The sequence below is a fragment of the Dermacentor silvarum genome, chromosome 8, assembly GCF_013339745.2.
Source record: "Dermacentor silvarum isolate Dsil-2018 chromosome 8, BIME_Dsil_1.4, whole genome shotgun sequence".
In the NCBI taxonomy this organism is placed as follows: Eukaryota; Metazoa; Arthropoda; class Arachnida; order Ixodida; family Ixodidae; genus Dermacentor; species Dermacentor silvarum.
Window position 1 is genome coordinate 54,784,233 of NC_051161.1, and position 27,721 is coordinate 54,811,953.

At 46.2% G+C, this 27,721-nt stretch overlaps 1 protein-coding gene and 1 non-coding gene across 2 annotated transcripts; both read right to left on the reverse strand.

Moving 5' to 3' along the window:
* Window positions 1-9,070: 9,070 nt before the first annotated feature.
* On the reverse strand, window positions 9,071-9,143 carry Trnar-ccg (transfer RNA arginine (anticodon CCG)). Its single transcript has one exon. It is a non-coding gene; the product is annotated as a tRNA-Arg (tRNA).
* Window positions 9,144-19,197: 10,054 nt separating this feature from the next.
* On the reverse strand, window positions 19,198-26,354 carry LOC125947523 (uncharacterized). Its single transcript, XM_049672419.1, has 3 exons — window positions 26,095-26,354; window positions 21,889-22,320; window positions 19,198-19,476 (listed from the first exon to the last, which is right to left on the reverse strand). Exons 1-3 carry the CDS (start codon window positions 26,228-26,230, stop codon window positions 19,379-19,381), a joined length of 666 nt encoding a protein of 221 aa, XP_049528376.1. The 5' UTR covers window positions 26,231-26,354; the 3' UTR covers window positions 19,198-19,378.
* Window positions 26,355-27,721: the final 1,367 nt, after the last annotated feature.

Here is a 27,721-nt window from a genome sequence, read left to right on the forward strand (position 1 = left end):
GGTTCTGCTGTTTACTTTTTTTTTTAATTTTTCCCTCCGGAGGGTGTGGCGGAGACCTGCGTGGCTGAAAGCTTCAATCGTCAAATAAATGTGTTCTTACGTGAGTTCTACAGAAGGAGGCCAATTCGCGAATTAGTTGCACACATCAGAACGGTGCCCCAGATATCATTCTCAATTGTCCGCTTTGGGCGCTCCGACTGCTGGTGTTCAAAACAAATGAAACATATTTTGAAGGATAGAACAAGTGGTGCTGCATCATCACTCATACGTTTTTGTTTTTTTTTTCGAAGTAACGAGACCTCCAAATTTGAGGGAAGTGCTCAAATGCTCATGCAATGCAATGCGCATGAGAAGCTTGTTTCGTGCATATTATATCATCAAAAGCTTAAGCATAAATGGTATTCATCGCAATGCTGTCATCTCGACGTATCGTTTCTTTTTATTCTTTTTTTTTCATTGCCCGTAGTTCTTCATGCAATACAGGCAGCGTGCTAAATAAATAAGCAGAAATCTCCTTCAAATAATCGGTAGAACTTGAATTCCTTTAAATGCAACAAACTTTATTCAAATCGGCTTAGCGGCCAGTGGATAGATGCGAGTGCCTCTGCGTTTCATGCGCATTGGAATGCATCTCCAAGATTCGAGGTAAGACCTTCTCCTCAAGCCGCGAGCAACGACGTCGTCGCGTTCCCAGCGTCTCGTAACAACGAACCGCCTGCAAGAGCGTAATGTTGGAAGCACGGGCCAAAGCTGCCTCATCACTCTTCGTGCACAGCTCCCCCTTCTTGACTTTTCCCAGCCTCCTCCCTTGCCAATACTGTTATTCTCTTCTTTCAATCGGGCCGCTATCGTGAGCGCGCGTTCCGCGGATAACCCCGCCTACCGTCGGGCGACGCCCGCCCCCGAGCCAAACTCTCAAATCGGGGGCGCCCGGTTCTGAGAACCAAGCAACAGCATCAGCAGCAGCAGCGCTCTTCCCAGAGTGGCGTCTTCGTCTACGTCGAGTGAGAAACAAAACCATCGTTACGAGCTGCTGAAAGTACGCGCTTTCATCCGTTGACACCGAGGCAAATAGTTGGATCCCAGAGACGTTGAGCTTTGTCGTCCCAGCTGCTTGGATCGCCTTCGAGTGTCCGCTCGACTGAGAGATCACCGGTGTTCGATGCCTGGACAAGCTTTACCGTTCGTCGACTGCTTGAACAAAACTGGTCGACCGACGGGTTTTAGTCTGTGAACTTCGTCGTTTCATTCAACAGCCCGAGCGTCAAAGGTCGACCCAGTGGATTAATCTGTGAGCGCCATCACTACCCCGTGAAGTCCAGGGAAGGGAATAGTGAGTGAGTTCCAGGCCGAGTCAGTCGGGTGCGTGCTCTCGACAGTACGAGGTAACCGCGTTTGTCGAAACGTCTTTTTGACGACATGGTGTCGTCGCTCTTGTTTGGTCCGATGTTGTGAACAGCGCCGCACATCACGACATCAGTAACCCTTCACGAGAAAGAAACTGTCGAATTTGTAAAGGTTTTGGGCTCTGTATTGTACTATTGGACAGAGTATTGTCCCGGAAAGATCGTGACAGTGAAGTGTTGTGAAGCGAAAGTTGGATTGTGGCATTTGCAGTGCAGACACCGGAGAGCTTAGTCAAAACTCGGGATATCCTCACTAAACACAACAGTGTAGTAGTCTGAGGTGTTTCTTGTTACTGAGTGAACTTTCGGAATACAACAAGCAAAGCGTGATTAACAATTCTGGGATGTGCACCTCATAAACAAGCCTGCAACTTCAAGAAATCAGGTTGGGGAACGTACAGTCTTCCGCCTAATCAGCACCTTCAACGAGTCCAAAACTTCCAGCAGAATTGATTCAGGTAAGGCAGCACCTTACCCATTTCATGACATGCTTAAGCGTCTCCTAGTGTAAAATGACTTGGCAACAGATTCCTCAGAAGATAAATGAAGAGCGTGCAGTCTTTGATGAGGATACTGAGAACTGCACTACTGTTCAAGGTTGGATGAATTTTTACTGGTGTGTCCGTTCGGGAGCGAGTATACGCTTTCATCTATTTCGCAGCATGTGCCGACATGATATTGCCATGATCCACTCACGCAACGTCTACATCGACAACATACTGCAGCAACTGTCTATTTATTTCTTGCACTCATTATTTCACTCATATGAAAAGTTGTTGTCGAAGGTCTATACTGTGTGCTCATATGTCGAATCTTCTATCATAACATACGAGCTCTTGGGCTTTTGTTGTTCGTTTGCTCTGTATTACTTCTAGATGAATTCGAAGGTGCAGTGCTTTTTCGCGAGAACTGACAGAAGATAGCAAGAAATGAACAGGACAAAACTCTCGTTCTTTTCTTTTCTTGCTTCTTTCAGCTTGTTGGAGCGCTAATTAACTGTGATGCAGCACAGCAGTTGGTGCTTCAATTCTCACACTGTCGAGAAGTTGGAGGCCTCTGGAACTGAGTGCGATATCACCTGTTGATTCGCTACCGTGAGCTCTGCAGATGTTTAACGCGGTGACCTGAGTTTTGAAAGCACATTTTTGTCAAAGCGTCAGCAGTTATTTTCATTTGGAATCTGGACGTTTGTGTGGTCTCACTGTATGGCACAACTTTAGGCGACCCAGACAGAGACACTGACACGTAAGCAGGAAACAGAGACAGACTTTGCGCACTCTCTCTCTCTCTCTCTCTATATATATATATATATATATATATATATATATATATATAGCGAAAATAACACGTGTACATATACGAGGAGCATAACGTGGACGAAGGCACAGTAATCGCCATGAAACCACAAATGAAACCAACATGGTACACGAAACACGTGCCATAAGGCCTGCACCGTATAACCTAACTCCGCGGAGAATAATAATTAAGTAGAAGACTGGCCCACCCTCGATGTCACGAACGATTACCGTCTACGTTGCAATGCACAGCAAACTCTTCAGAGCCAGTGCGCGTCCCGGACAGGCTTCAAGTGTGGCGACCAACTTCAGCTTGAGTACTCTCCGACCCTCTGGAAAACGTCTCAATTGCTTTGTTTCTTTTTATTTTGTGTGGGTGCTCGCGACGATCGTTGCAATAACACAGCTCCCAATAAAGACGCAGCCTTTAGAAGATGTGCCCTGTCAAACGACGTACTCGTGTTCTTTTTACAAACATTTCACTTACATAGACCCCCACGGATAGTGTCGGTGCTAAACAGCCTGTAACGCGCAGCCACCTGCGTCTTGTCGTTTATGAAGGGCGAAGACATCGGCTTCACTGATACTGGGTTTCATCTACGATGGCCTTATGAGTGCTTCACAAAATTTCTGCAGCGTAGTGTAAAGGATACCTGGCCTTGGCCAACTGAGAGCCGAGTAGGTAAAGTCACCAAGTCGTGCAAGAGCAGCGTTCATTACGAACATTGGTTGAAATGTCCGGTGAGAACTTCAAAGAGAAACAGTGCTATTAATGGAGAATTGGAAGTTGTCAGTCTTTTGAATGACTACAAGGTGGTCCGACAAGGAACACGATAGTCAAATTTCCGACTAGAATGGAAGTGAGTGGAGGGGGTTGCTGCGGACGCACGAATGTTAACCTCGTTAGCTGGCATTAGCTGATATTCAGTCGAATAATGTGCTTCGTATGGTAACTTTTATCCACTGTCAGTGTAATATCATGGGCAAAAAGAGCTGTGGAACGCAAGTTCTGCGTTGTCTTTCATACTGTCTCGCACCGTACGTGTGGTGGCCCGAGTACGGGCCATACGTGATAGCTGTCCAGAGGGTAACGAACTTCTTGAACAATGACGAACCACTGTTACCGCATATTTTTTTCTTAACATTGAATCTAATATACTGATTTCACCGCAAGTTCCACTGCACGTAAATCGCTGCCGGAGAGGCTGCTGACACTTAAGATTAAGTTTTTAATCTATCTAGCTACAAATTAGGTTATTCTTACTTCACGACGCGAAGATACGTAGCCTCCAGATGCGTACCCTAGCAAGTGCGTCAAATAGAGTTTTAACCTGTCCACCGTGTCCCGACCATTAGGGGCATGTTAAAGATCCCTTGTGGTCAAATTATTCCGGCGTCCCCCACTACGGCGGGCCTCATAATGAAAATCGTGGTTTTGGCACGGTGAACCGTAGAATGCAATTCAAAGTTGTCCGCGAACATATTGCTGTTTATATCGGGTGTTCCAGCTAACGTTAGCCAAGCTCTTCAAAAAGAAAGAAAGAAATACGGTGCAAGACACGATTTTACGACATACTGTGTAAGGTCGTCAGACTTCTGAGGACTAAACACTATATCTTGGACCGTGTTCTTTTTATTTGTTTTTTTTTCTTCTTTTTCTTTCTTTTTTTTTTTCGTTGACCAGCTTGGCAAACGTTAGCTGGCACACACGGTGGAATACCAGAACACGGGAGACGTCAACGGCAGCACTGGTAGCGCCACCTTGTGATGCGTTCTAAAATAACTCGCTAAAACATTTATTTGTCGTGTTATTTCTTCTCGAAAAAAATTCGGAGAGAGGAAAAGTAAATCCACTTTGCGCTAAAGGGTTTTGCTGCCGGCACTTTTGCACCCCGAGACAGGTACTACATGGTCCTAGCAGTTATGGTTTACTCCTCTCGTTGACGTCACCATCACGAGATGGCGCCACCGTCGCTACTGCTCACGTCTGTCTCTCCCGTGGTCTCCTATAACGTAAGCTGTGGTACGTTTACAGACAAGTCAAAACTATAAGAACACTGTAGAGGTCCCCAATGTCGACGGAATAGGCATTCTATATACTCAACGCAGCCGTGAAGCTAAGCGTACCTCCTTCAGCTAATTATAAAAATTTAATTTCACCACATTTCTTGTATGCTCAGAATCATGAAACCGCACAGCTGCAGAATGAATGAGAGATTTTCTATTCCTCAGTTAGTTTTGTTATGTTTACAGAATCTAGAGCCCATGCGAGCACTCTCAACTGTAACGCGAGTAATGAAAACATCAACTACTTCAGCGTACTTGGTAGGCACCTTGAAAAATGTGGCGTAAAACATTGTATGCGAAATACAATGAAAGAAGTCAACCAGCTGCGTCACGACATACTGACACCGAGAAACAACATCTAGTCGTCTACCTCGCAACTCCTTTTGCTAGAACACTTCAAACTTAGTACACAAACCTGCAGCACGCGTCCAATCGCGAGTGTTTCATCTTGCGTACCATCCGTTTTAAATATCTATATTTTCATCGATGCATTTGCATTTGATGACGTCTTCGCATGTGTGGACATAGAGCCTGAAGGGCTTACAGTGGCGAAAGACCTAAGAACTACCGGCAATACGGCGTTGGATGGAAGCTTTACGCGCGCGCTGTCAATGGGGATAGGCCGCAGCTTATCGGCTGGCTGCAGCTCCAGCCTTCACGAGACGTTCGCAGTTATATATAAGGACAGTGGCCCTGAGCTTACTGCGCGCTCGGCCGGCAGTGACGGCGGGACGGCACGCCTGCTCCACGAAATGGGCCCGCTTTGTTTAGCCAAGCTGGTTCGCCTCATCGCTCGGGCCAGCGTGCGTTTCGGAGACTGTCGTCTGCGACGAACAGCTGCTCTTTTACGTGTGGAACGAGAGCGAAGCAGACTCGTTTCCTGACGCGGCCCGCGGTTCACGGCCGAATGCGTGCACCTATCTCTGAAAGGCGACACGGTCTGGAGAAAGCGCTCACTCGGGCCCCGTTGCTGTGGCCCACAGTCTCCAGGTCCAGCTGGTTGAGCGTCACTGGCCTTTTGAATCAGCAACGACCAAATGGGATTTCCTATTAGGCGTCGTATATGAGCGCTACCGCGTGTCACTGCGACCCTGTGAGCTACCGTATTTATAAGAACGTAAGCAGAGTTCGCTTCTTAGACGATTATTGCTACTCGAAAAAAAAAACGAAAAGACATATCGTGAAATAACTTTGCAGACACCGAATAGGTTTCATGTTTGTGGGCTAATCGAGCTGCTACCGATCTCTGTGTTAGTCACATTCACTTATACGCTACATGACAGGATGTATATTCCGCCGTTTGTTTTATTGCGACAGCAATTATATGGACACTCCAAAGCAGATTTATGCCGTCGGCGTCGCCATCGCCGTCGCCGTGAGGTTCCGTATGACGTCAACGACGATGAAATCGTCGCCGCGCTCCGGACGCTGTATGTGCGAGTGAAAGGGCTCGAGGGGCGCTCGCTTTCACGGGGAGCGAACGCACGTCGGAGAGCAAACGCGCGTTCTACGCCGTGCTCCCTGAAGGGCTGCAGAATTAAGCGTCTCTTTCCTCCTTTCCATATATAGAGAGCAAACGCAAATTTTTCCGTCGCGCGAAAGGCTGTGGTGGGACGGGAGGGAGGGAGGAGAGGTGACGTTTAGCTGCGGCACCAAGTACGTATTTATATAAAAACGCCGCGCGCGTTCGGTGCGAACGCGGGCAAAACGCCGACGGCGTCGACAGCAGTTCTGCGCGTTGCTGGTGCTGCTGCATGTCCAAATTTATACAGCTGATAAAACTACTATCCTGACTCCGTATAGCTCTCTACTAATTTGCTATCGCAATTGGTGCTTCGCCTTTCGGGTGAAACTGCGAGCATTTTTTGTTTACTCTCCGGGACGACCTGCTGTTGAAGAGAAAGATTGTAAACCGCTTCCTTGTAAGCCGTCGTGGCGCTTTATGCCGGCAGTTAACACGTGCGCAGGCCGCAGTATCACTGCTTCAAACAGTTATGACTAGAAGTTAGGAAATCAACATGTCGTTTTCGGTACTCGGTGAGTCCGTTATGCAGGGACATGTTCGCATGAGGTGGCGATGATATCACACACAAATTGGCAGCGACGAAGTCAGGCTTGCGGGGTAAGGTAGCAGGCAGGCATTCTCACATGTTGGCGCGTAAGTCACCGATTTACGGGGATGGGTCGTCGTCCCAACTCTAGTCGAACTCTCGTCCATCTGGCTTGCTTCTCTCTAGCGCCGATGCTTCAGCGTAACAAGTGGAATTTGGTGGGGTACGATGTAGTCCAAGTAAGGTGGTGTAAGCAGTGGTTTACCGTCGCGCAGGCTCATTTCGATTTACCGCAGCTGAAAAAGTCAATGCGCGCCGTGATTTTATGAAAGCATCGAAGAGAACGTGTCGAGAGCCTCATAGAGAAGCCTTGCGTGTGGATGCTGGCAGTTTAAATAAAAGGAACTACACTGGCGACACTAGTGCGCAGCTTCGAAATTGCTAACGACTCCTGTTTGTTTTCTTCAGTATTTTTTAAAGGGCAGCACCGGTGACTTCTCAGTCATGCCAGAAAAGTGGTGGTGTTAAATTATTAGGCACCCTCCTATCACACGTAACATATTTCACTTGGCATAAAAAGCACAGTAGTTTTCTACGAATACGCAAAAATCAACGTATGTAGCAATCAGTGATAAGCAAAGCTTTATTTGATGGTAACGAAAATTTTGAGGCAAATGTTAAGAAAACGTAACGCTAGTGACGCGAATTATGTGATATGAAAACACACACGTACAGAGAGAGAGAGAGAGAGAGAGAGAGAGATTTAGGGAAGGCGCAGTCTGGTAACTGCCACCGAGAGGGACACAAAGCCTGCCTACTCCTCGGAAGACGGGAGTGGGGGGGGGGGGGGGGGGTGGATAGAAAAGGAAGTTGAAGAAGAACGGGAAGTAGAGAAGAAAGAAACAGCAAGATGACGGGCCCCAAAAATGGAAGTAACGCAAGGCATACAGTGAGCAAGTAGGAGCGGGACATACACGCAGGGTGCACTAACTACAGAAGGATGTAACAATACAAAAACGAAGCAAAACACATTTCGTACCTCGCACAGTCTCTCACAAACAGGAAGTTACGCCTGTTTCTTGTAGAAAAGTAAGCAGGGTGGACTTCATAAGCGGCCCAACCCATGTCACCTTGCACTGCCTCATTTGTGGTTTTACCGTGGGCTCCCAAAGCCAGCCGGCCTACTGATCTTTGGTTAACTTACAACCCCGGCAAGATATCCGGTTTTAAGCATAGAATGGCATGTGCGAACGTTAGCACTGGCACCGTTACACCTTTCCAGATTCCACGCACCACATCATTCTTATTGTGGCCCCACAGTGATCTGTGTTTCATTAGTGTTGCATTCCGCTTCCCCTATATTGTTATATTATCTTGGTGGGTGCTTGAGTAAGTATTTCCTTCGTTTATGTATACGCCGATGCACTTATATTGCTTGACTATGGGTATGACTTGTTGTTTAATTGACACCACGTAATTACTCCTCTCTTCATTAAAGATCACAATTCCTGATTTCTCTGTGCTAAACTTAAGGCCTAGATTTGTGGCTGCGTTCCCACAGATATTCGCAAGTGTCTGCAAATCTCTTGTATTGTCCGCTAGCAGCCCTATGTCGTCCACCTAGAGTCCACCTAGTGGACAGTCCATTTCGGACGCCGCTCATTGGCTGCAGCTGCACGAGTGAGGAGGAGACAGGTGCCCTCAGCCAGTCTCCCTCCCTCTCGCTCGTGCAGCTGCAGCCAATAAGCGACAGCCGAAATGGACAGTCCACTAGGTGGACTCTTACAGAATGCCGCCTCAGATAATTCGAACGCTTGCAGTCGCTTACGACAAAAGAGATAGCACACGTGTCTTAAAGTCTCGCCAGATGTCTACACCGGCGTTGGTGCTCTCGTCCCGAGGTCATGAGCGGCAAGCACAATGCGTCCAGCATAAATATTATGTTATAAGGCATTGTTCCTGGGTATGCACGCCGATCCATAAAGCTTTTCGGCAAAACTACACAGATTTCAGTTGCGACGCTGCATTAGTTCAGCTATGGTGTATGGATCGTCACAACTCAAGCGTTCCTTCGAAGCGATCAGTTTCTTCCTCCAACACCAGTCAACCAGAAGGGCAACAACCAGGCTCAGGTTGCCAAAATAAAATAACGATGACGAAGAGAAAGAACCAGCGTGTTTAATTAAAAATTACGAAAACAAAAATTATTGGGATGAAAACGCGTTACTGCAATGAAGGTAAAAAAATTACCCGTCCGCGACAGGACTCGAACCTGCAATCTTCTGATCCGGAATCAGACGCCTTATCCGTTGGGCCACGCGGACAACACAGTCACCAGCGATATGCAGTAATAGTTGTAATAATCGTCATTGAAATGCAGCACTTCATTGAAAACTTCATCTTGGTATTTTCAGTTCTGTGATTGATTGAAAGAGAAAGAAGAATAAATGAGCCGAGAAGAATACGAGTGGCAGCAATATTGTGACTGCAATAGATACATCCATGAATTGCGCCTGTTAACCCGTTGAGTGATGGTATCCACATTCGTGGACGCGAATGCTTTTTGCAAATTTTTAACGCGACAGCGTTAAGGGCCCCGTGTCGCAGAAAATCGGGTGTCGGCGTCCGCGGCGTTGTCCGTTAGAGAAAGTCATCCCGAACCACGCAGGGGCTCCGCGTGGCGCATAGGTGTTACTGAACTAATTATATTTGTCAAAGTAAAATGCGTCTAAAGATTCGTGAAGTACGACTTACACACAACCTACATACATGATAGCGTCGGATTGTAATTTGAATATGCGGGAAAACATAATTCTGTTACTGGCGGAAACTCAAAGACAAACCTTTTTTCCAGCTGCCGTTTAAGGTCTGTCTTAGGGTGTCTAGTCCTAGTGAGAGCGGCGTGCCCCACTCAGTTTCTTGCAACACCATCCAGATGGCGCTCGCCTCCGCGCACCCACGGCAGCGGCGGATCCTGCCGTACGGGGAAATGTAAAAAAAAAAAAAGAACCAGAAAGCTCGCTTTCGTGCATAGCGTTCGCCGCCAGCGTTTGTAGGTGAACGTTACGGCTACTATGCAAAAAAAAATAATTTGAGTATCTCCGAGCGATGGCAAACAACATTATCTTGGTTCTGCCCAGCTACGTGCCACTTGCAAATGTTTAATGTTTGCTCAGGTTACGTGGAACACCCTATATACGTCGTTGCCATCACCATATCTGCGACGCCTTGGGGAAAAACAATAGTTTGCTGTTATAGTAACCGAACGTTCAATTTGTCCGCGCCAGAAATGCAATACGGAGCCCGTTCTCTCACAACGAAGCCTTTTTTTTTACCCAAAGAAGGCAGATAAGATTGGCGTGTTCCTTCGATATGCGTTTCCGAATTCGTCGCGCGCGTACCACACCCTTTACATCACTACGCAAACGCTTCATTACCGTCTTAGGAATGACATGACTTGCCTGAACAGCGCAGCCGGCGTCTCCTTCGGGGCACAGCAGGCAGACGGACAAACAATGCCACCCTGTGTAGAAGCCGCGGCGGAGGGTTTCGTGATCAATGTGTGTTTGCGAGCTGCCGTGGATGCAGGCGAGCTATAGCCCCATCGAATGGAAGGTGGGATACGCGAACTTGGGAAGGCCATAACGGCGCTAATGCGAACAAGCCTCCTCTTTCGCCATAACTCTTGCGAGTCAAGACCAAGCCCTCAGCTGCTCCCAGAGGCATTCGTCATCCGTTAATCCAGGACTGATTGGAACCGGAACGGCCGCTCGGAGCGTCGAGAAGACGGCACCACGTGATGTATTTGCGGAGGGGCCTGCCGGCCTTTAGAGTGACGCATCCTGTACTGGTGGGGGCCTCGCGCGTCTCGTAAAACCTGGCGAAGGTGGAAATCAAAGTCATTCGGCGCTGCAGCTGCTCTCCTGGACGGGAGAGACCTAGGAGGATGCATCCGCATGATCGCCAGTAGGTCGAGGAAGGGCAAACATGTTCGGAGACAGTGGTTGAGCAACAGTATACGAACATCGTTATAACGAAATGGTGTATAAATAAATAATGGATATAGCAGAGTAAGTGATATTTTACTTGAACTTCCCGTAGAGATTCATAGTGCAGTACATGCCATAGTTATTATAACTAAGTAACGGATATAACGAAAGTAATTATGGCTCCCCCTTCAATTTCGATATAACGAAGTTTACTGTTATTGAAAATTTTGAATACGAATCGAATAATTTTTGCCATTCGATTCATATTGTATTTCGAGAATTCCCCATTCGAAATTTTCGACCGATTTCTTTTCTGCTTGAATATAACGAATACGAGGAATAAAAAAAATTATCGGGGCCTCGGAGTCGAGAGACCGATGCAAGTGAACACTGTTTACATTGATTGTGCTGCGAGAGAGCCGCGTCTGTTGTGTCGAAGCCTCATGTCCTGAGCCAACTCCTGGAGCAGGTAAGTTCTGCTGGATCATTTCTAGCCATCCAGCAGGAATTTTTGGCCTTTAGGCAGCTTATGTTCAATATCGTGTCTCGATTTAGATAAATCAATTTAGTATTTGGCCAGCGTAGCCATGTATTTGGGCAGCGTAGCCAGCGTAGCCATGTAGCCAAGGTGTTAGCCATGTTCACATCCCTGTAAATGTTGTGGGGTGCCGTATATATATCGCTATTCTGTCATTCAACGATCACAACACTCTACGAGAATTTGGTGACATTCTGCTTCCTTGCCTCGATATACCATTACCAAGGTGTGCCAGATACCTGAAAACAGCTGTTGTTCATTTAAAACTTCCTCACTTGACCGAACCGCAATGCAACAAAGCCTCGTTATAATGAAATTGAAGGAAAATTCAGAATTGCTTCGTGGTATCCATTACACCGTTATATATATTACCGCATGTACTGCCCTATGAATCTCCATGGGGATTTCAAGGGGACTTCATTACATCGCCATATCCACTATTGTGTTACGAAGTGTCTAAAGCTACGTCGGACGTACGCGAGAACAATCCGATTTGTCGCCTTAATGTTTGCGGTGGAATAGCGGATTCGTCAGGAGAACTCTCTTTCGCAATCGCATTCCGCGAAACTTCGCACTAACCTCAGAATACATTCGTTAAAATGCGTACAGAGCTTCTTATCATACACGCATATCTTCCCGTCATCGTATGTGCTAGCTAGGAAGCTGCACAAACAAGAGGGAGGAGTATACGTGCCGTAGCAAATTTCGATGGTGGAAGGAATTTTAAGGCATGTGTTAACATGACAACTGCAAAAGCCATTACGCATGCTTCACAACTGTTCTATTTTTTTTTTCATGAGAATGCAGTTTGTGGAAAGCGTGAAGGGTTGACCGCAACTCCGAACCAATTGTACCTATACAAGGATGCATTTCATTCAGATGGCTGTGCACCCAAAACACGTTTATGACGAATGTGATATTTATCCAGACTGGTACGCCATTTTGGGGAGGTGCTTATCCTTACCGGTACCCTTCTAAAGAGTAACCAGCATTTCTACCGAAAGTGGGAACAGTGCCTCTTCTGTATGTGACTGTCATTGTGCCCGCCAGTCTATGACTATGCACAATTGGTGAATGTTTTATTGGCCTACACGGTAATGTAATGAATACCATGAAGGAAAAAAAAATCACCGCCCAAGCACAACGTGCCGATGGTCAACCAGCGAATCTGAAACGTGTGGCCCCGGTGTTTATCACTGGGTTGATCCCGACGGTTCATTAAAGTTTTTTTTTTCAATTATTGGTTACGTCTTTGTGTTTCTTAATGAGGTTACACACACGTTCGGCTGCGACGGAGAGAACGACTTCTCTGACGGTATGCCCGCAGTCCACCGGTGTCGCATTGCCGCTTGAGATTCTTCAATATTAAATTGCTTCAAAATTAAATCCGTCCGTCACGTAAGACAATGAATGGCTCCTACCCCCTTAGGCAAAGGCTCATATCACCATAAACGCGGCCTCCCCATTACGACGACAGAAGAGAAGTGAAATTTTACGTAGGAATGATGAGCGGCCACGGAGCCAGCTGTAGAAGACGACGACGAACGCGGGAGCAGTGGCACGCACGCGTTCGCGCGGTTGCACCTTCTTCTTCTTCTTCTTGGGGTTTTACGTGCCAAAACCAGTTCTGATTATGAGGCACGCCGTAGTGGAGGGCTCCGGATTAATGTTGACTACCTGGGGTTCTTTAACGTGTACTACAACGCAAGCACACGGGCATTTTTGCATTTCGCCTCCATAGAAATGCGGCCGCCGCGACCGGGATTCGATCCCGCGATCTTGGGATCGAATCCCGGCCGCGGCGGCCGCATAATAAGGGGCGTCAACGAGCCAGCTGTGGAAGAAGAAGACGACGCTCGAGCCATTGCTGATGCTGATAGTTTCTGCGTACAGGAGACGGACGAACAAATCGGCTAGCCATATACAGCGTCAAATTGGTTCTGTTCTGCTCAAATGATATGTTTATTCAACGCCTAAATCGGCATCAGCACGTGCATTAGCATGGGGAGTGACGTTTCAATCGAACCATCGGTTTTCAGAGAAATGATGACACGACTGCGGCCGCATTGTAGCGGGCTTACCTCTCTTTTGCGGAAGGCCAACCTGTGCATATCCGTTTATTACCCGCCTAAATAAGCATCATCGCGTACATGTGCATGGGGAGTGCTGTATCAATTGAGCCACGGCTGCGGCAACATTGTAACCGGCTTACCTTTTCGTCTAGGTGAGGCCAATGTGCGCATATAACTTCATTCATAGCCTAAATTAACACGAGAACATGCATTAGCATGGGGAGTGCGGTATTAGTCGAACCACGAATTTATAGAGAAGTGAGGACCCGACGGCGCGGACGTTGAAACGGTCTATAGGCTTATATTTTCTTTCTTGGAAAGCCAATCTGTGCATACCCATTTATTGATGCGACAGTGTCCAAACAGCACCTGGATTTTCATTGGCGCGACGCCACGTCATGAGCTGCGCCTCGACGGAAAAGAATGGCGTAAAAAAAACTTTTAAAAAAGAAACCTGCTGCGGCGGCAGCGCGCCAGGTGTTGCGTGAGGAGGAGAGAGGGTCATCGCCGTGACGTCACGTCACCCTCTCTCTCGGAAACCTGCGTTATTCGTGCGCGCAAGCTCTCGCCTGTGTTTTAAAAGCGCCTCTCTCTAATGAAATTAATGTATAAATGAACTGCATAAATTCGAAAGGAAAAACACTGGCGGTAGTTATCAGTTTCGAACTGACGCTCAGAAGCCGAGTGTCTTACCCACTGGCCTTTATAACTTCTTGCTATATACCTAGACCGAAATTTTCCTTGTCAAACCCGGCGCAACGAAAGCGGTGCCTTCAAAATCACTACGGCTTACTAAAGAGCGTCCCCATTACATTCTATGGCATTCCTGCAAGGTAGCATGGCGTCACGGATCGAAGTGCACCGGCCTCATGCTTTCTAGGAGGCGTTGGCCAAGCATCTCAACGCGTTAGCTTTCCCGCGAGGAGTTCATAACTCGAAGGACCGCTCAGCGGCGTTCAGTTGGACATTAATGCTTTCCCATTGACTCATAAGAAGTGCTTAGTTAGGTGTCCTCGGATTTCTATTCATCGTGCAAATCGATGTCAGGTCAGCAAGTGTATTAGCAGGGAGAGTACATTATGCGCCGAAACAGATCTATTCAGGAAAGTGATTGGAAGTGACAGCGCTGAAATAGTAACCGTAAATTGTTTGTTCATCGTGTGAACCAGCGTGAGCACGTGCATTTGATTTGGGATTGATATATGCGCCCAACCACTGCTTTCCAGAAAGGTTAACGGAGCTCGCTGCGGGCACGTTTTAATGGGCTTTAGGCTTACCTTTCTATCCGACAAGTCAGTGTCCACAAAGCGTTTTATTCCTTGTGTGAAAAGCCGTGGGCACGGGCTTTGGAAGGCAAAACAACGCTTTCCAGGGAAGTGAGTAGATCTGACTGCAGGGACATTTTAATGCGCTATAGGCTTACTCTTCTTCTTCTTCTTTTTTTTTTTTTCGCCATGGTCAATCTCAACAAATCGGTTTATTCGTCATGGGGAACGGCGTCAGCACGTGCATTAGCACAGGGAGTGAGGTATGTGTCCAACCAACGACTTCCAAAAAAGTCAGTGGACCTGGCTTCCGGGACATTTTAATGGGCATTGAGCTTACCTTTTTTTCGCCAGAGTGAATCTTAACATGTCTCTTCTTTTATCGCGTGAAAATGTGTAGGCATGGGCATTAGCATGGGGAGTGATGTATGAGCCGAACCAACGCCTTGCAGAAAAGTCAGAGCACCTGGATGCAGGGAAATGTTAATGGGCTATAAGGTTACTCTTTTTTTCCCCCGCCATGGTCAATCTCGACGAATCGGTTTATTCCTCGCGGTAATCGAGGTAAGCAGGCGCATTTGCATGGGAAGTGAGGTGTGCACCGAGCCAACACTTTCCGGAAAAGTGAGTGGTTAGGTGCGGTTACATTTCAGCTGCGGTTACATTTTTACGCCGTGGTCGATCTCAACCAAATAGGTTTATTCATCGTGGGAATCGGTGTAACCACGTGCCTTAGCATGGGTAGGGATGTATGCGAACACCCAACACTCTCGAGAGATGAGTTGATCTGGTTGCACGGACATCTTAAGTTTAGGCTTACCTTTTTTTTCTGCCAAAGTCAGTCTCAATAAATCGAGTAATTCCTCGCGAGTTTCGGTGTAAGGACGTGGCTTTTTCATCGGCACGGATGAGTGTGTGGTACCAGTGCTCTCCAGAGTAACGGGTGTTAAAAATTAGGCTTTACGGAATTTTTAAAAATCACCTGTGGCAGGTAGCATAATTCTCATCGTTGAGCTGGGCTATTCGATGAGGCGGACATTAGTAGCACGAGAAATCGAAACACATATTCAACTAATTAACGAAAATTGACTAATGAACCTCTTGGTTAATGGCTTTACGACACATATTGCAATTTACGAATTGTACCCGGTGAGTTGGCAAGACGCATCCAGTTGAAACGATTTTCCAGGGTGACACCAGTTTCGAGATGTTATTTCCCAAACTGTGGGACGAAATATATGGGCGCTCCAGTTACGTTTGAGCTTCAATGTGTAAAACAGCATTTTGGTAAAAAAAAGTCGCGCCACCGAGTAGTTCCGGTGAACGTCATTTTTACGTCACGGTGTCAGTGGGTGCTCTCGACCACACTCCCGACAAATATTGGATAAACAAACGCGCCTGTGTCGTACTGCGGCCGATACATTCGAAAACAACACACCCGAGCCGTTCTGCACTTGCATGGTGCGCTCTCTTGTGTTTTGCGAAGTGTTCGAGAGCGCGTGTTTGTAGTGCATGCTGACGTCACGGGTAAGCAGCCGGTTGATTTATTGAACGCGACTATCGCCTAGGCGAACTATCGCCGAAGTGGAACGTTTCAGAATATGTTCCTTGCAATATGTGTCGTAAAGTAATTAACAAATAAGTTAATTAGTGAACTTTTGTTAATTAGTTGAATATGTGTTTCGATTTCTCGTGCTTTTAATGTCCGCCTCATCGAATAACCCAGCTCAATGATAAAAATTATGCTACCTGCCACAGGTGATTTCTAAAGATTTCGTAAAACTTAAAAGATGAACACCTTGTAGTCTCTTGACATGGTAGTAGGGGACATTTCAATGGGGTATAGGCTTACCTTTTTTTCATGAAAAGTTAACCTCAAGAAATAGGTTTATTATCGTGTAAATCGGCGTAAGCACGTGTATTAGCACTGGAAGGTATGTATGCGCCGAAACAATTACTTTCGGAAGGGACCTGACGTCGGGGACATTTAAGTGGTCTATAGGCTTACCTTCTTTTTCCACCAATGACCCATATATCTACAAATGTCTCAGCAAATCGGTTTGCTGCATTAGATTGGGAAATTATGTATGGAACGAACCAATTCTTTCCAGAAAGTCAGTGGACCTGGCTTTAAGGATAACTTTAATGGACTATAGGCTTACCTTTTTTTTTTTTTCTCCGCCAATGTCGACCTCAACAAATGAGTTTATTGACGATGTGAATCGCCGTAAACACGTGCGTTAGACTGGGGAATGATGTTTGCAGTGAACCAACGCTTTCCAGAAAGGTCAATGGACTTGGCTGTAAGGATAGTTTTAATGGGCTTACCTTTTTTTCCGCCAAGGTCAATTTTCCCAAAACGGTTTATTCACTTTGTGAAAAGGCGTAGTCAAGGTAATTAGCCTGGGAAATGAAGCACGCGCCGAACCATCACTTTCCATAGAGGTTAGTGAACATGGCTGAGGTAAAATTTTATTGGGCAATAGGTTTAATATCATTGTGATTAAAACAATGTAGAAGGAAGATGGCGGTACTAACAGTTTCGGCAACAAGAGATTCCCCGGATATTTGGCTGTTATTCGGCTACGTCACACGGTTTTTCCGCCTGTTTCCTGTGATATCCTCACACAGGAGGACTTCCATCACCTGTAGTTTGTGAATACTGTATGCAAGTATGTTGAGGATGGTGGTTTCCCCACTCATTCAGTCCAGGGCCTCGCGGGCGGCCTTTTGCAGCGTTCTGAAACCACGGGGAGGTGCGAATTTTAATAAAGCGAAATCTATCGGAGCACATATCTTGTTTACCGATAATTCCCATGATCACATTATGTCATCATCATGTCATGCTCATCGAGTATGTCGTTTCTACAAAGGGAAGTTTATTGGTGTACTAAAACAATAACAGCACTGGTGACCGCAACTTGGAAAACAATGTATACAAATATGCCCATCACCATCATCAGCAGCAGCAGCCTATATTTATGTCCACTTCAGGACGAAGGCCTCTCCCTGCGATCTCCAATTAACCCTGTTTTGCGCTAGCTGTTTCCAGCTTACACCTGCAAATTTCCTAACTTCATCACCCCACCTAGTTTTCTGCCGTCCTCGACTGCGCTTCCGTTCTCTTGGTATCCATTCTGTAACCCTAATGGTCCACCGGTTATCCATCCTACGCGTTACATGACCTGCCCAGCTCCATTTCTTCCTCAAAATGTCAATTAGAATATCGGATATCTCCGTTTACTCACTGATCCACACCGCTCTCTTCCTGTATCTTAAAGTTAGGCCTAGCATGTTTCGTTCCATCACTATTTATGTGCTCCTTAACTTTTTCTCGAGCTTCTTTGTTAGCCTCTAAGTTTCTGACCCATATATCTACAAATATCTACAAATATTCCATAGCTACATTGGTTCTCCACAAGAAAAGTAGAAAGTTACCTATAAAGAAAGGGGTCACGCAAGGGGACGCAATCTCTCCAATGCTATTCACTGCATGCTTAGGACTAAAGTTCTTAGACTGGGAAGGCTTAGGAGTGAGGTTCAACGGCGAATATCTCAGCAACCTCCGGTTTGCAAATGACATTTTTCTTATTCAGCAACAATGGGGACGAATTGCACCAAATGATTGAGGACCTTAACCGAGAAAGTATAAGACTGGGGTTGAAGATTAACATGCAGAAGACAAAGATAATGTTAAATAGCCTGGCAAGAGAACAAGAATTCAGGATCGCCAGTCAGCCTCGACAGTCTGTAAAGCAGTACGCTTATCTAGGTCAATTACTCGCAGGGGACCCTGATCATGAGAAGGAAACTTGCAGAAGAATAAAATTGGGTAGAGTGCATACGGCAGGCATCCCCAAATGCAGACTGAGAGCTTACCACTGTCGTTGAAAAGTAATCATTGCATTCTACCGGTGCTAAAAGCAATCTATACTTTACTTTAAATGCAAAAGGCAATAAGACTCTGCGAACACACATAATAGCCGCTAATTACAGTAGTTCCGCTTCTCCACGAGTCCGTGGAGTCCTGCACTTTAATCCCGCCATCAGCCTACTTTAATAGTCTTTGTTTAGTAATCTATAGCACCGTATACTTTGTCCAAGATTATCAGTTTGCAAGGAAGTCGCCTAAACCGTTTGAAACCAGAAGGACGGTGTTTAAGGCATATCCACGTATACGCCAATTATCACTCCCAGGATCGCTGAACAACCCTTCCTGTAGCTCACGTAGACGCAAGCGTCACAGTACCCTCTAGTAATTGTATGAAACTCTGCACTTACTACGTCATAATCACCGAGAGCCATTCTCGCGTCATAAAAAGAACACACGTCCCATTATCGCCACCACTCGGCCCAGCAACAGAGGAATAGCTTGCCTTCTCACTCAAGCTATTCGATGGCTCTCCTATCCCATGAGCAATGCCATCACATTTTTGTTTTCATATTTCGCGAGCTTTTTCTATTTGCCAGAAGAAATAAACACTCTACGTGGTATTTTTTTTTAGATTCTCCCAAATCATTTATTGTACATCCGGCAGTCATGTTGATGCCACTTCAGCTACTCTTTCTCGTTAAAGAGCAGGGTTGACAAGCACAGTTGAAAGACTAAAGAAAAAAAAATTATCAAACATTTTTTCGTAATACAGTGCATTCTGTATTACAAAAATGGTAAAATTTAGGCATATAAAGCCTTCTTCAGGCCTCGTCGTCGAAGCTCGGGGGGTCAGAATGGCCGTGAGGCAACGTTGGAGCAGAGTTGGAGTCGACTGGACGTCCAGCTATAGGGACCCAACCTATAAAGTTGGATAAAATGCATTGCAAGAGTCAAGCAAACTAAACCTTTCTTCATCAACACAGGTCAATGTACACGATACTAAACGAGAGCGGTGACGTCATGCAATGGCATCGCCTGCGCACCGCGGTGAAACAGAAGCTGATCCGTATTCACGAGAAATTCTGTTACGTTCTAGCATCTTATCATTCGCAGAAATACTGGTTGTCACTCCAATCACGATAACGATCGACTTGATAATAAGGCAACTACCAGAAACGGCAGGCACGGACATACATCTCATAAGAATATGCACCCAGGTTAGGTGCAGCAGATGTAATAAGCACGAACGCCTCAGAAAATTGGAGACAAAACCCAGTGCACTAATATAGCTAAACACTCCTCAATTTCTGAAAGCGAAGCAGGGCATGCGTTAATAGAGTGAAACAAAAAAAGAAGGACAGCATACTTCCGCAACGTTGCAGAATCACCACCGAACTTCCAGTAAGCTGTTGCAATATAGATAGATGTTGCATATATATACCGGGTGTTCATTTTTAAGTTTTACGGAATCCTTAGAAATCGCCTGTGACAGAATTCTCATCATTGAGCTGGGTTATTCTATGAGGCGGACATTAGTAGCCCGAGAAATCTAAACACATATTCAACTAATTAAAAAATTACTAATTAACATCCTAGTTAATTACTTTCCGACGTATATAGCAATTTGCGAATTGTAGCCGGTGAAGTTGTCAGGCGTATCCACTTGGAATGATTTTCCAGAAGGACACCAGTTGGGAGATATGCACCATCAAACTAGCCGTAAAAATGCACTGTTGTTCCACTTACTTTTTTTACCAAAATTCTGTTTTACACATTCAAGCTCAAACGTAACTGGAACGCCCATGTATTTCGTCCCACACTTTGGGAAATAATATCTCTAAACTGGTGTCATCCTGGAAATTCATTTCAAGTGGATGCGTCTTGCAAACTCACCAGCTACAATTCGTAAATTGCAATATGTGTCGTAAAGTAATTAACTAAGAAGTTCATTAGTATTTTTTGGTTAATTAGTTGAATATGTGTTTCGATTTCTCGTGATACTAATGCCCGTCTCTTCGAACAACCCAACTCAATGATAAGATTTATGCGACCTGCCACAGGCGATATTGAAAAATACCGTAAAACTTAAAAACGAACACCCTGTATACTTCTGTTGCGTGTAAATAAATCTGATAGTTTAAAACGTGGATGGCAGATGACTCGCCCGTTTTAAAGTTTGCCCACATGTAAGCATTTTTTTTTATTTTTACAACAGCAGTAGTATAAACCAACAAATTCTACTTTACTAGTACGCTCGCTATGATGTTCGCCCCCCTTTTTTTTAACTACGTTTGAGCTTGCTGGCATTCGTTATTGCCCCAGGGCAGCGGCTTAAATTTCGGTGACGTTCGCGAAACACAAGTTATAACACTACGGAACGCTCGCATATTTGATTTATTGTAAAGGACTCAATTGCCCCTTACACTTTGAATTTTGTCCACATAACACCTAAAGTCTAGCACTTATTTAGACAACATATAAAACAAGGTGCCTAATTTAGTTCAACAAGGACACTGTTAAACGAACTGCATTACTCGTATAACATATTATTCAGTAATAATTGTCAACGATCCAAGTTAGGCCAGGAACGTTAAATATTCGCAACTCAGTACACTTCATGCCCCCTATTTCCTCCGAATGTGAAATCGGCGCAATTATAAGTTCGTTTAGCACTGTGAGAGAACTGTGAGAGAAATTGTTAACAGAGGCCGTATGACACTGTCATGCTTGAATAAGCAATTTTCTACCGAGCCTGTAATTACCCCAGAAAGAATAAACAGTTATAGTGTGTCACTCGCCACGTGCTTCCCACTTCGACAAGCGTGCCTCGCATACTTCACCGAGTCCGGGAAAATTTTCTACAGCTTTCTAGTAACGCATAACAATTGGGAAAGACGAGTACAGCGTAGTTATTTTCAAAACACGCAATTAACCGTTAAACTTCAAACTTTCCATTACCATCACCCAAATCATCGCCACCATTTTCTTTAAATGTGAAATTGCCGCCCTCTTTGGTCATCCCACCTCAGCGGGGGAAACTTTGTAAGCGTATTACTTAATTTCTCGAAACAGGCGATGAACCGGCGCATAGTAATTTTGTTTTGTCACATGATTGACCAACACAATTCAAAGTGTGCCTTCATATCACCCTTGAGATTTCGCACATTTCCACGAAATGTAAACTTCGCGAGTGATCTAGCTTCTTATTTTTTTTTTTCATTTGTTGAGAGAACCGTGAAAACAGGCGTGTAACATTTTCGCGGTGTGGAGAGACAATACGCGCCAACGCTCTATGAGAACGCAATGGAGTGCAAATACATTGTCACTATACCTGCGTCCCACGAGTAGACCTGGTTAGGTCCGTCGAGTTCATTCCGGGGTCGCATCCGGTTTCGCACCATTCTGCACAAATCTCGCAGTTCGGCGTCCGGACTCTGCTCCTGTTCTAAGAGATAAGCCTCGAACTTGCGCGGTGTCCACCAGCGCATCGGATTCAGATACCGCACTCTGGGTATAACTCTAGGGGAAATAACGTTCCACGAAACCCCCGCGTAGCGCAGCCACGACTGCAGATCCAATTTTAGAGGAGCGGTGTTTCCCAATGCTGCCGCGTTCACAGCATGCGACCATGGCCCAAACGCTGCGCCGACGCTAGGCGGGCTGCCATCCAACTGCTTCCGCGGACAGGAGCTGTCGTCGCCATCAGAGGAGGCTTGTGGCTCGCCAGGCTGGTTCAATCCAGGAGAACAGTTTGTGTCACCCACTGCGAACGCAAGAGCAGGTGCGTTTCCAGTTATTGATGCGAAATCACTATAGACCCCATTACGCGAAATTCCGTCGTAGCCGACGGCGTGACCAAATGATGATGACCAAACGGTGCAAAGAGTAGAAACACGTCAAAAAAAAAATGCTCGGATTGACGTCACATTTCTCAGGGAGGTTCGCGTAAACAAAGTAAATTATAATGCCTTTGAAAAGAAAAGTTGGGTACATTTCGGTCGGGGTGGGAATGGAACCCGGGTCTCCGAGGTGCGAGACGAGCACACTTTCCCGACGCCACGGCAGCTCCACGGTTCTGGTTGGTTAATGGTATCATCGACTGGTCACCTCCATCCCCCGAAGCAGAGTCGGGCAGATCCGGCGTTGGCAGAACTCGGAGGTAGAGGGCAAGCGCGCAAGCCGAACGTGTGACTCGCTCTCGGCGGAGGAAATGGAAGATGCGAAACCACGTGACTGCTGCCAACGTCCGATGTGTCGGCCAGTGTCGGCTATCCAAAGATCCCGGCGCTGCCGGGGAAACCGGCGGACGCGCCACTCGGACGAGCGTTCGTTGAGACGCCAGCATGCGTCTCAAAGTTACGGTGGACCGTCGCCAACGGCGGCGACGCTGTCGTGTGATGATGTTGCCGCAAACGCTCTCAATCTCGACGACTGCTCCGACGACAGGGCTCGGAGCGCCTCAGAGTGCTCGAAGATGGAGGAGAGCGATCGAAAAGAAACAGCCGAACGCAAGGTGCGCACCCTCTTTCAACCAGTCGAAGATGACAGCTTTCTGTACCAATGAAGGGAGAGCTACGGGCGCGTGGATGTTGCCCATGTGTTGCCGCGCCGAGTAGTGGGGCAGCGTTTGACAGTGCTTTTGGTTGCTCGGAACAGAATCGACGCAGCTTCTACGTGCGACGGTTTCGCGTTTGCCCAGACACGGAAGGAAAAAGCCGCAAAAAAAAAAAAGTAAACTTTGTACACCCAGTGGTGTGTTCTGTCTCATTTAACTGTTGCTAATAAGCTGTTTTTGTTTTCTCTTCCGCAGCCTAAACCAACCTGGAATAAAACGGGGACTCTTTTCAGAAGCGCTCTCACTTGTACACGCTTTGCCTCCGTAGCTTTCCCTTCATTGCCACTGAAAGATGTCCGCGAGTATAGGGCGCTCCGAAACGACAAGCCGAAGATGCCATAAAGGTATGCCTAGTGCGTGCGTCATTGCACACGTCACGTCGCAGTCATGAGTATCAAATAAAAAGCATTAATATACGATTGAACGCTGCTGAATGTTCCTTCGCGTTAAGAAACTGTCGCGCACAAATGAGCACCTTGAGACGCTTGGCACGTTTTGATTTGGCCTTACCGAGGCGCAGTTAGAACGCAGGCGAGAGCTTGCGCGGACAAGGAACGCGCGGAAAAAAAAAAAACGTTTCACCAAAGCGCCTATAACGCTTTCGCATTCCCACACATAAGCAGCCTTAAGTGTCTCTGCCAAAATTTTAACATCATTTCATGCCGCATAACTTGGGACAATTACTCTGCTTGAAAGCCTAGGCTATCCTTCCGCAGCGAAGATTAGCTAACGTTAGCAACGTATCCGAACCCAGTCAATTTGGTTTTTAAGTGTTAATCCTTTTTCGCCGAGTCATTTCCATTTTTGCTGAGTCATGCTCATGGCTATAACTTCTGCCAGCATCCTTTAGTGTTTCCTTCACTTAGTACCCACGTCCGAACCTATTTTAGTTGTTTTTGAGTGTTAATCTTTTTTCGCTGAGTCATTGTCAATCTTGCTCAGTCATGGCTATGACTTATACCACCATCCTTTAGTGTTTCCTTCACTTATTACCCGTGTCAGAACCCATTTCAGTGGCTTTTGAGTGTTATCTTTTTTCGCTGAGTCATTGTCAATCTTGCTCAGTCATGGCTATGACTTCTACCACCATCCTTTAGTGTTTCCTTCACTTATTACCCGTGTCAGAACCCATTTCAGTGGCTTTTGAGTGTTATCCTTTTTCGCTGAGTCATTGTCAATCTTGCTCAGTCATGGCTATGACTTCTACCACCATCCTTTAGTGTTCTTCACTTATTACCCGTGTCAGAACCTATTTCAGTGGCTTTTGAGTGTTATCTTTTTTCGCTGAGTCATTGTCAATCTTGCTCAGTCATGGCTATGACTTCTACCACCATCCTTTAGTGTTTCCTTCACTTATTACCCGTGTCAGAACCCATTTCAGTGGCTATTGAGTGTTATCTTTTTTCGCTGAGTCATTGTCAATCTTGCTCAGTCATGGCTATGACTTCTACCACCATTCTTTAGTATTTCCTTCACTTATTACCCGTGTCAGAACCCATTTCAGTGGCTTTTGAGTGTTATCTTTTTTCGCTGAGTCATTGTCATTTGTGCCGAGTCTTGCTCATGATTTTTGTCATCATCCTTTATTGTTTCTTTACTTAATAAATACCCACGTCTGAACCCATTTCAGTGGTTTTTGAGTGTTAATTTTTTTCGCTGAGTCTTTGTCACGACCTACCTGTCTTGACCTATGACTTATGTTCGTCATACCCTCCTGTCATACTATGCCAATTTTGGTACCTACCAAGTTAACCTTTCGAGCATGAGAGCACCAAGACGTAGGCGGCTGTTTCATGACTTACATATCACGACATTCATGTCATGACATGCCCTTTATGTTCGTCATGTACCATTGTCATAGTATGCCAATTTCGGTACATACCAAGCTGACGAAACGACCATGAGAGCACAAAGACGTAGGCGGCTGTTTCATGACTTACATATCACGACCTTCATGTCATGACATGCCCTTTATGTTCGTCATTACCATTGTCATAGTACGCCGATTTCGGTACATACCAAGCTGACGAAACGACCATGAGAGCACAAAGACGAAGGCGGCTAGATAGATAGATAGATAGATAGATAGATAGATAGATAGATAGATAGATAGATAGATAGATAGATAGATAGATAGATAGATAGATAGATAGATAGATAGATAGATAGATAGATAGATAGATAGATAGATAGATAGATAGATAGATAGATAGATAGATAGATAGATAGATAGATAGATAGATAGATAGATAGATAGATAGATAGATAGATAGATAGATACTGTCAAAGTAGCAAATGTTCACCAAGAAATGCTGCGCATTTAATAAACTTTCTTGCCGAGGCGGGATTGAATCCCGCGTGCCCACGGTCCCAAGGCGACCGTCGTAACCACTAGGTTATACAGCCACGCTTGAAGAACATGCATTTATGCGAACCATATGATTGCGTTCGAACGTCGTCGTCTTCGTCCACAGCTGGGGCGTTCGCACGCTCGTCTGCGCGCCATGCTCGGGAGAGGGATAAAGAAAATGATAGCGAAACAGAGAGGCGCATTCACGAAGCGTTCTCGGCATTGCAACGCGGTGGAACGCGGTGTCGGCATTGGAACGCGGTGTCGGTGTGTCAAGCTGCGCTATGCAACGTGCAGGGACGGCCGTAAGTCGGAGAGGCGCGAAAAGAAATTATCATCGTGAGTATTAAGATGAAAAGTTAGCGCGCTCTTCCGGAAAATGCTGGGCTACGATCGCCCAGCTTCGCTGTTTCAAGCGTTGCGCGGCCGAGTGCAAGGTTAGGCGTTTTTTTTTTTTTTTTTTTGTAATTGTCCGGAGAACACGTGGCATATACATGCAGTCCCTACACAATACACATAGTAAGGGCAAACGAAATGAAACCGCGTTCCAAAAAACGTCTATGAAGACTCACCAGAGCAGGTTCGCTGAAAGTCAATGGCCAGCGCATCGGCGGTACTGCGTTCCTGGTGCTGGAGCGAGCGCATGTCAGTTTCGCCAACACTATCCATCTTGAACATATGAAGGCATTGGAGCGGAGCCACTCGCATTTATTGCCCTTAAACGCGCTCTCATTGGATGAACGGCCAAACGAATTTTAGAGACGTCACGATGACGAAGGAAAGAATAGCGTCCACTTCACATCCGGTGGTCGACGTCAGCTGAACGCGCGCGTTCGAACAATGGTATTAGCGTCTCTCTGACATGCACGTCGTTCCTAGGTGTGACCAAGACGGTTAAAAAAGAACTCCTTTAGGTGTGACCCACTACACTCCGTTTCATACATCAGGTGCAACGTGGAAGCTATACGCAAGAAGCACGTTCACCAATATGTATCACTCCGCGCGTTCCGTCCATGCTTCGCTGCGCGCCAGCGGCGTTTGCTCGCGCGAGCTTGCACGTGAGGCTGCCGCGACAGGCTGCAAAAATAAAGAACAAGGAAAGGCGAATTGATCTAAAACAACGCGTTAGCAGCCGTATCAGTACATGGGTTGTTTGTTTCTAAGGGTAAATTCATTTTTCCGCTCAGAACTGAGCTTATATAAAGAACATTTTCACAAACATCGGTCAATAAACACCGAACTATTTCTTAAGGGCAAACGCAGCCACTGAAAAAGGTATCTCTAGCCTCCACAGCGTTGCAATGAAACTGAATATACGTAAGAGAGGTAATTGGGGAATGTAAATGTAGGACGGTCCTTTTGCTCTGCGGGCCACTGCAGTCCCAGAGCAGGTAGTGAACGGTTGGGCTGACCCTAGCGGTGCATGTGCTGCAGGCAACGAGCGACGTTGTTAATGTTTTACTTCCTCTTCTGTCATTTGAATGTCGGGCGGGCACCCTCTTCTCGATCTACAAGTTTGCAGTACTCCCACTCCTGCGCCAAATGCGCCAAATGTGCCAAACGAAATTTCCTACGCCACCTTGAAAAAAAAAAAACACCGCATATCCACGGGGTGAATGATGATGAGTGGGCGAAGCTCCGGAGAGAATCATCGGTAAACCGTGAATCATCCGTGTAATTCGCCCAGTCTCGCCGCACTAAATCGAACGATTGACTTCCACCAATGACACGCGCCATATGTGACGTCATTCCTATTTTATAACAGCGCCCTTCATTATAATTGCACCATCTCCTGCTTAAGGGGACGCTAGCACAAACGCGTTAGAAACGTACAGTACTCTAAGGGGGAGAGGCCACAGCGTCTTACGCAGCCGTTTACACATGCCGGAACGTGCACCGCGTTTGCCGACGCCATCAGCGTTTATGAATACGGGGGTAGAGGCCACAGCGTCTTACACCAGCTTCTTACACGGGCCGTAACGCGCTAGCACAAACGCGTTAGAAACGCGCAGTCTTTCGTTAATGTTGGGTATTTATTGCCATCGTGGTGCGTGTGTCCATGTGCGCTTCGTGGCGTAGTGGTTAGCGCCGCGCGTTCAGAAGCGAGGGGTCCCTGGTTCGATTCCGCTACGGACGCAACTATCAAATTTTTTTTCTCATAAAAGTAGACGTGGCTAACTACTACGACGACTACTACTA

What these genes read in the sequence shown, in the direction of transcription:
- LOC125947523 (XM_049672419.1), bottom strand. Translation starts at nt 26,230, where the DNA reads ATGCGAGTGGCTCCGCTCCAATGCCTTCATATGTTCAAGATGGATAGT. An exon ending in CTTTCAGCGAACCTGCTCTG is followed by an intron (nt 22,321 to 26,094) that starts GTGAGTCTTCAT and finishes TTGCGTTCGCAG; the next exon opens with TGGGTGACACAAACTGTTCT. An exon ending in GGTCTACTCGTGGGACGCAG is followed by an intron (nt 19,477 to 21,888) that starts GTATAGTGACAA and finishes CCAACTTTATAG; the next exon opens with GTTGGGTCCCTATAGCTGGA.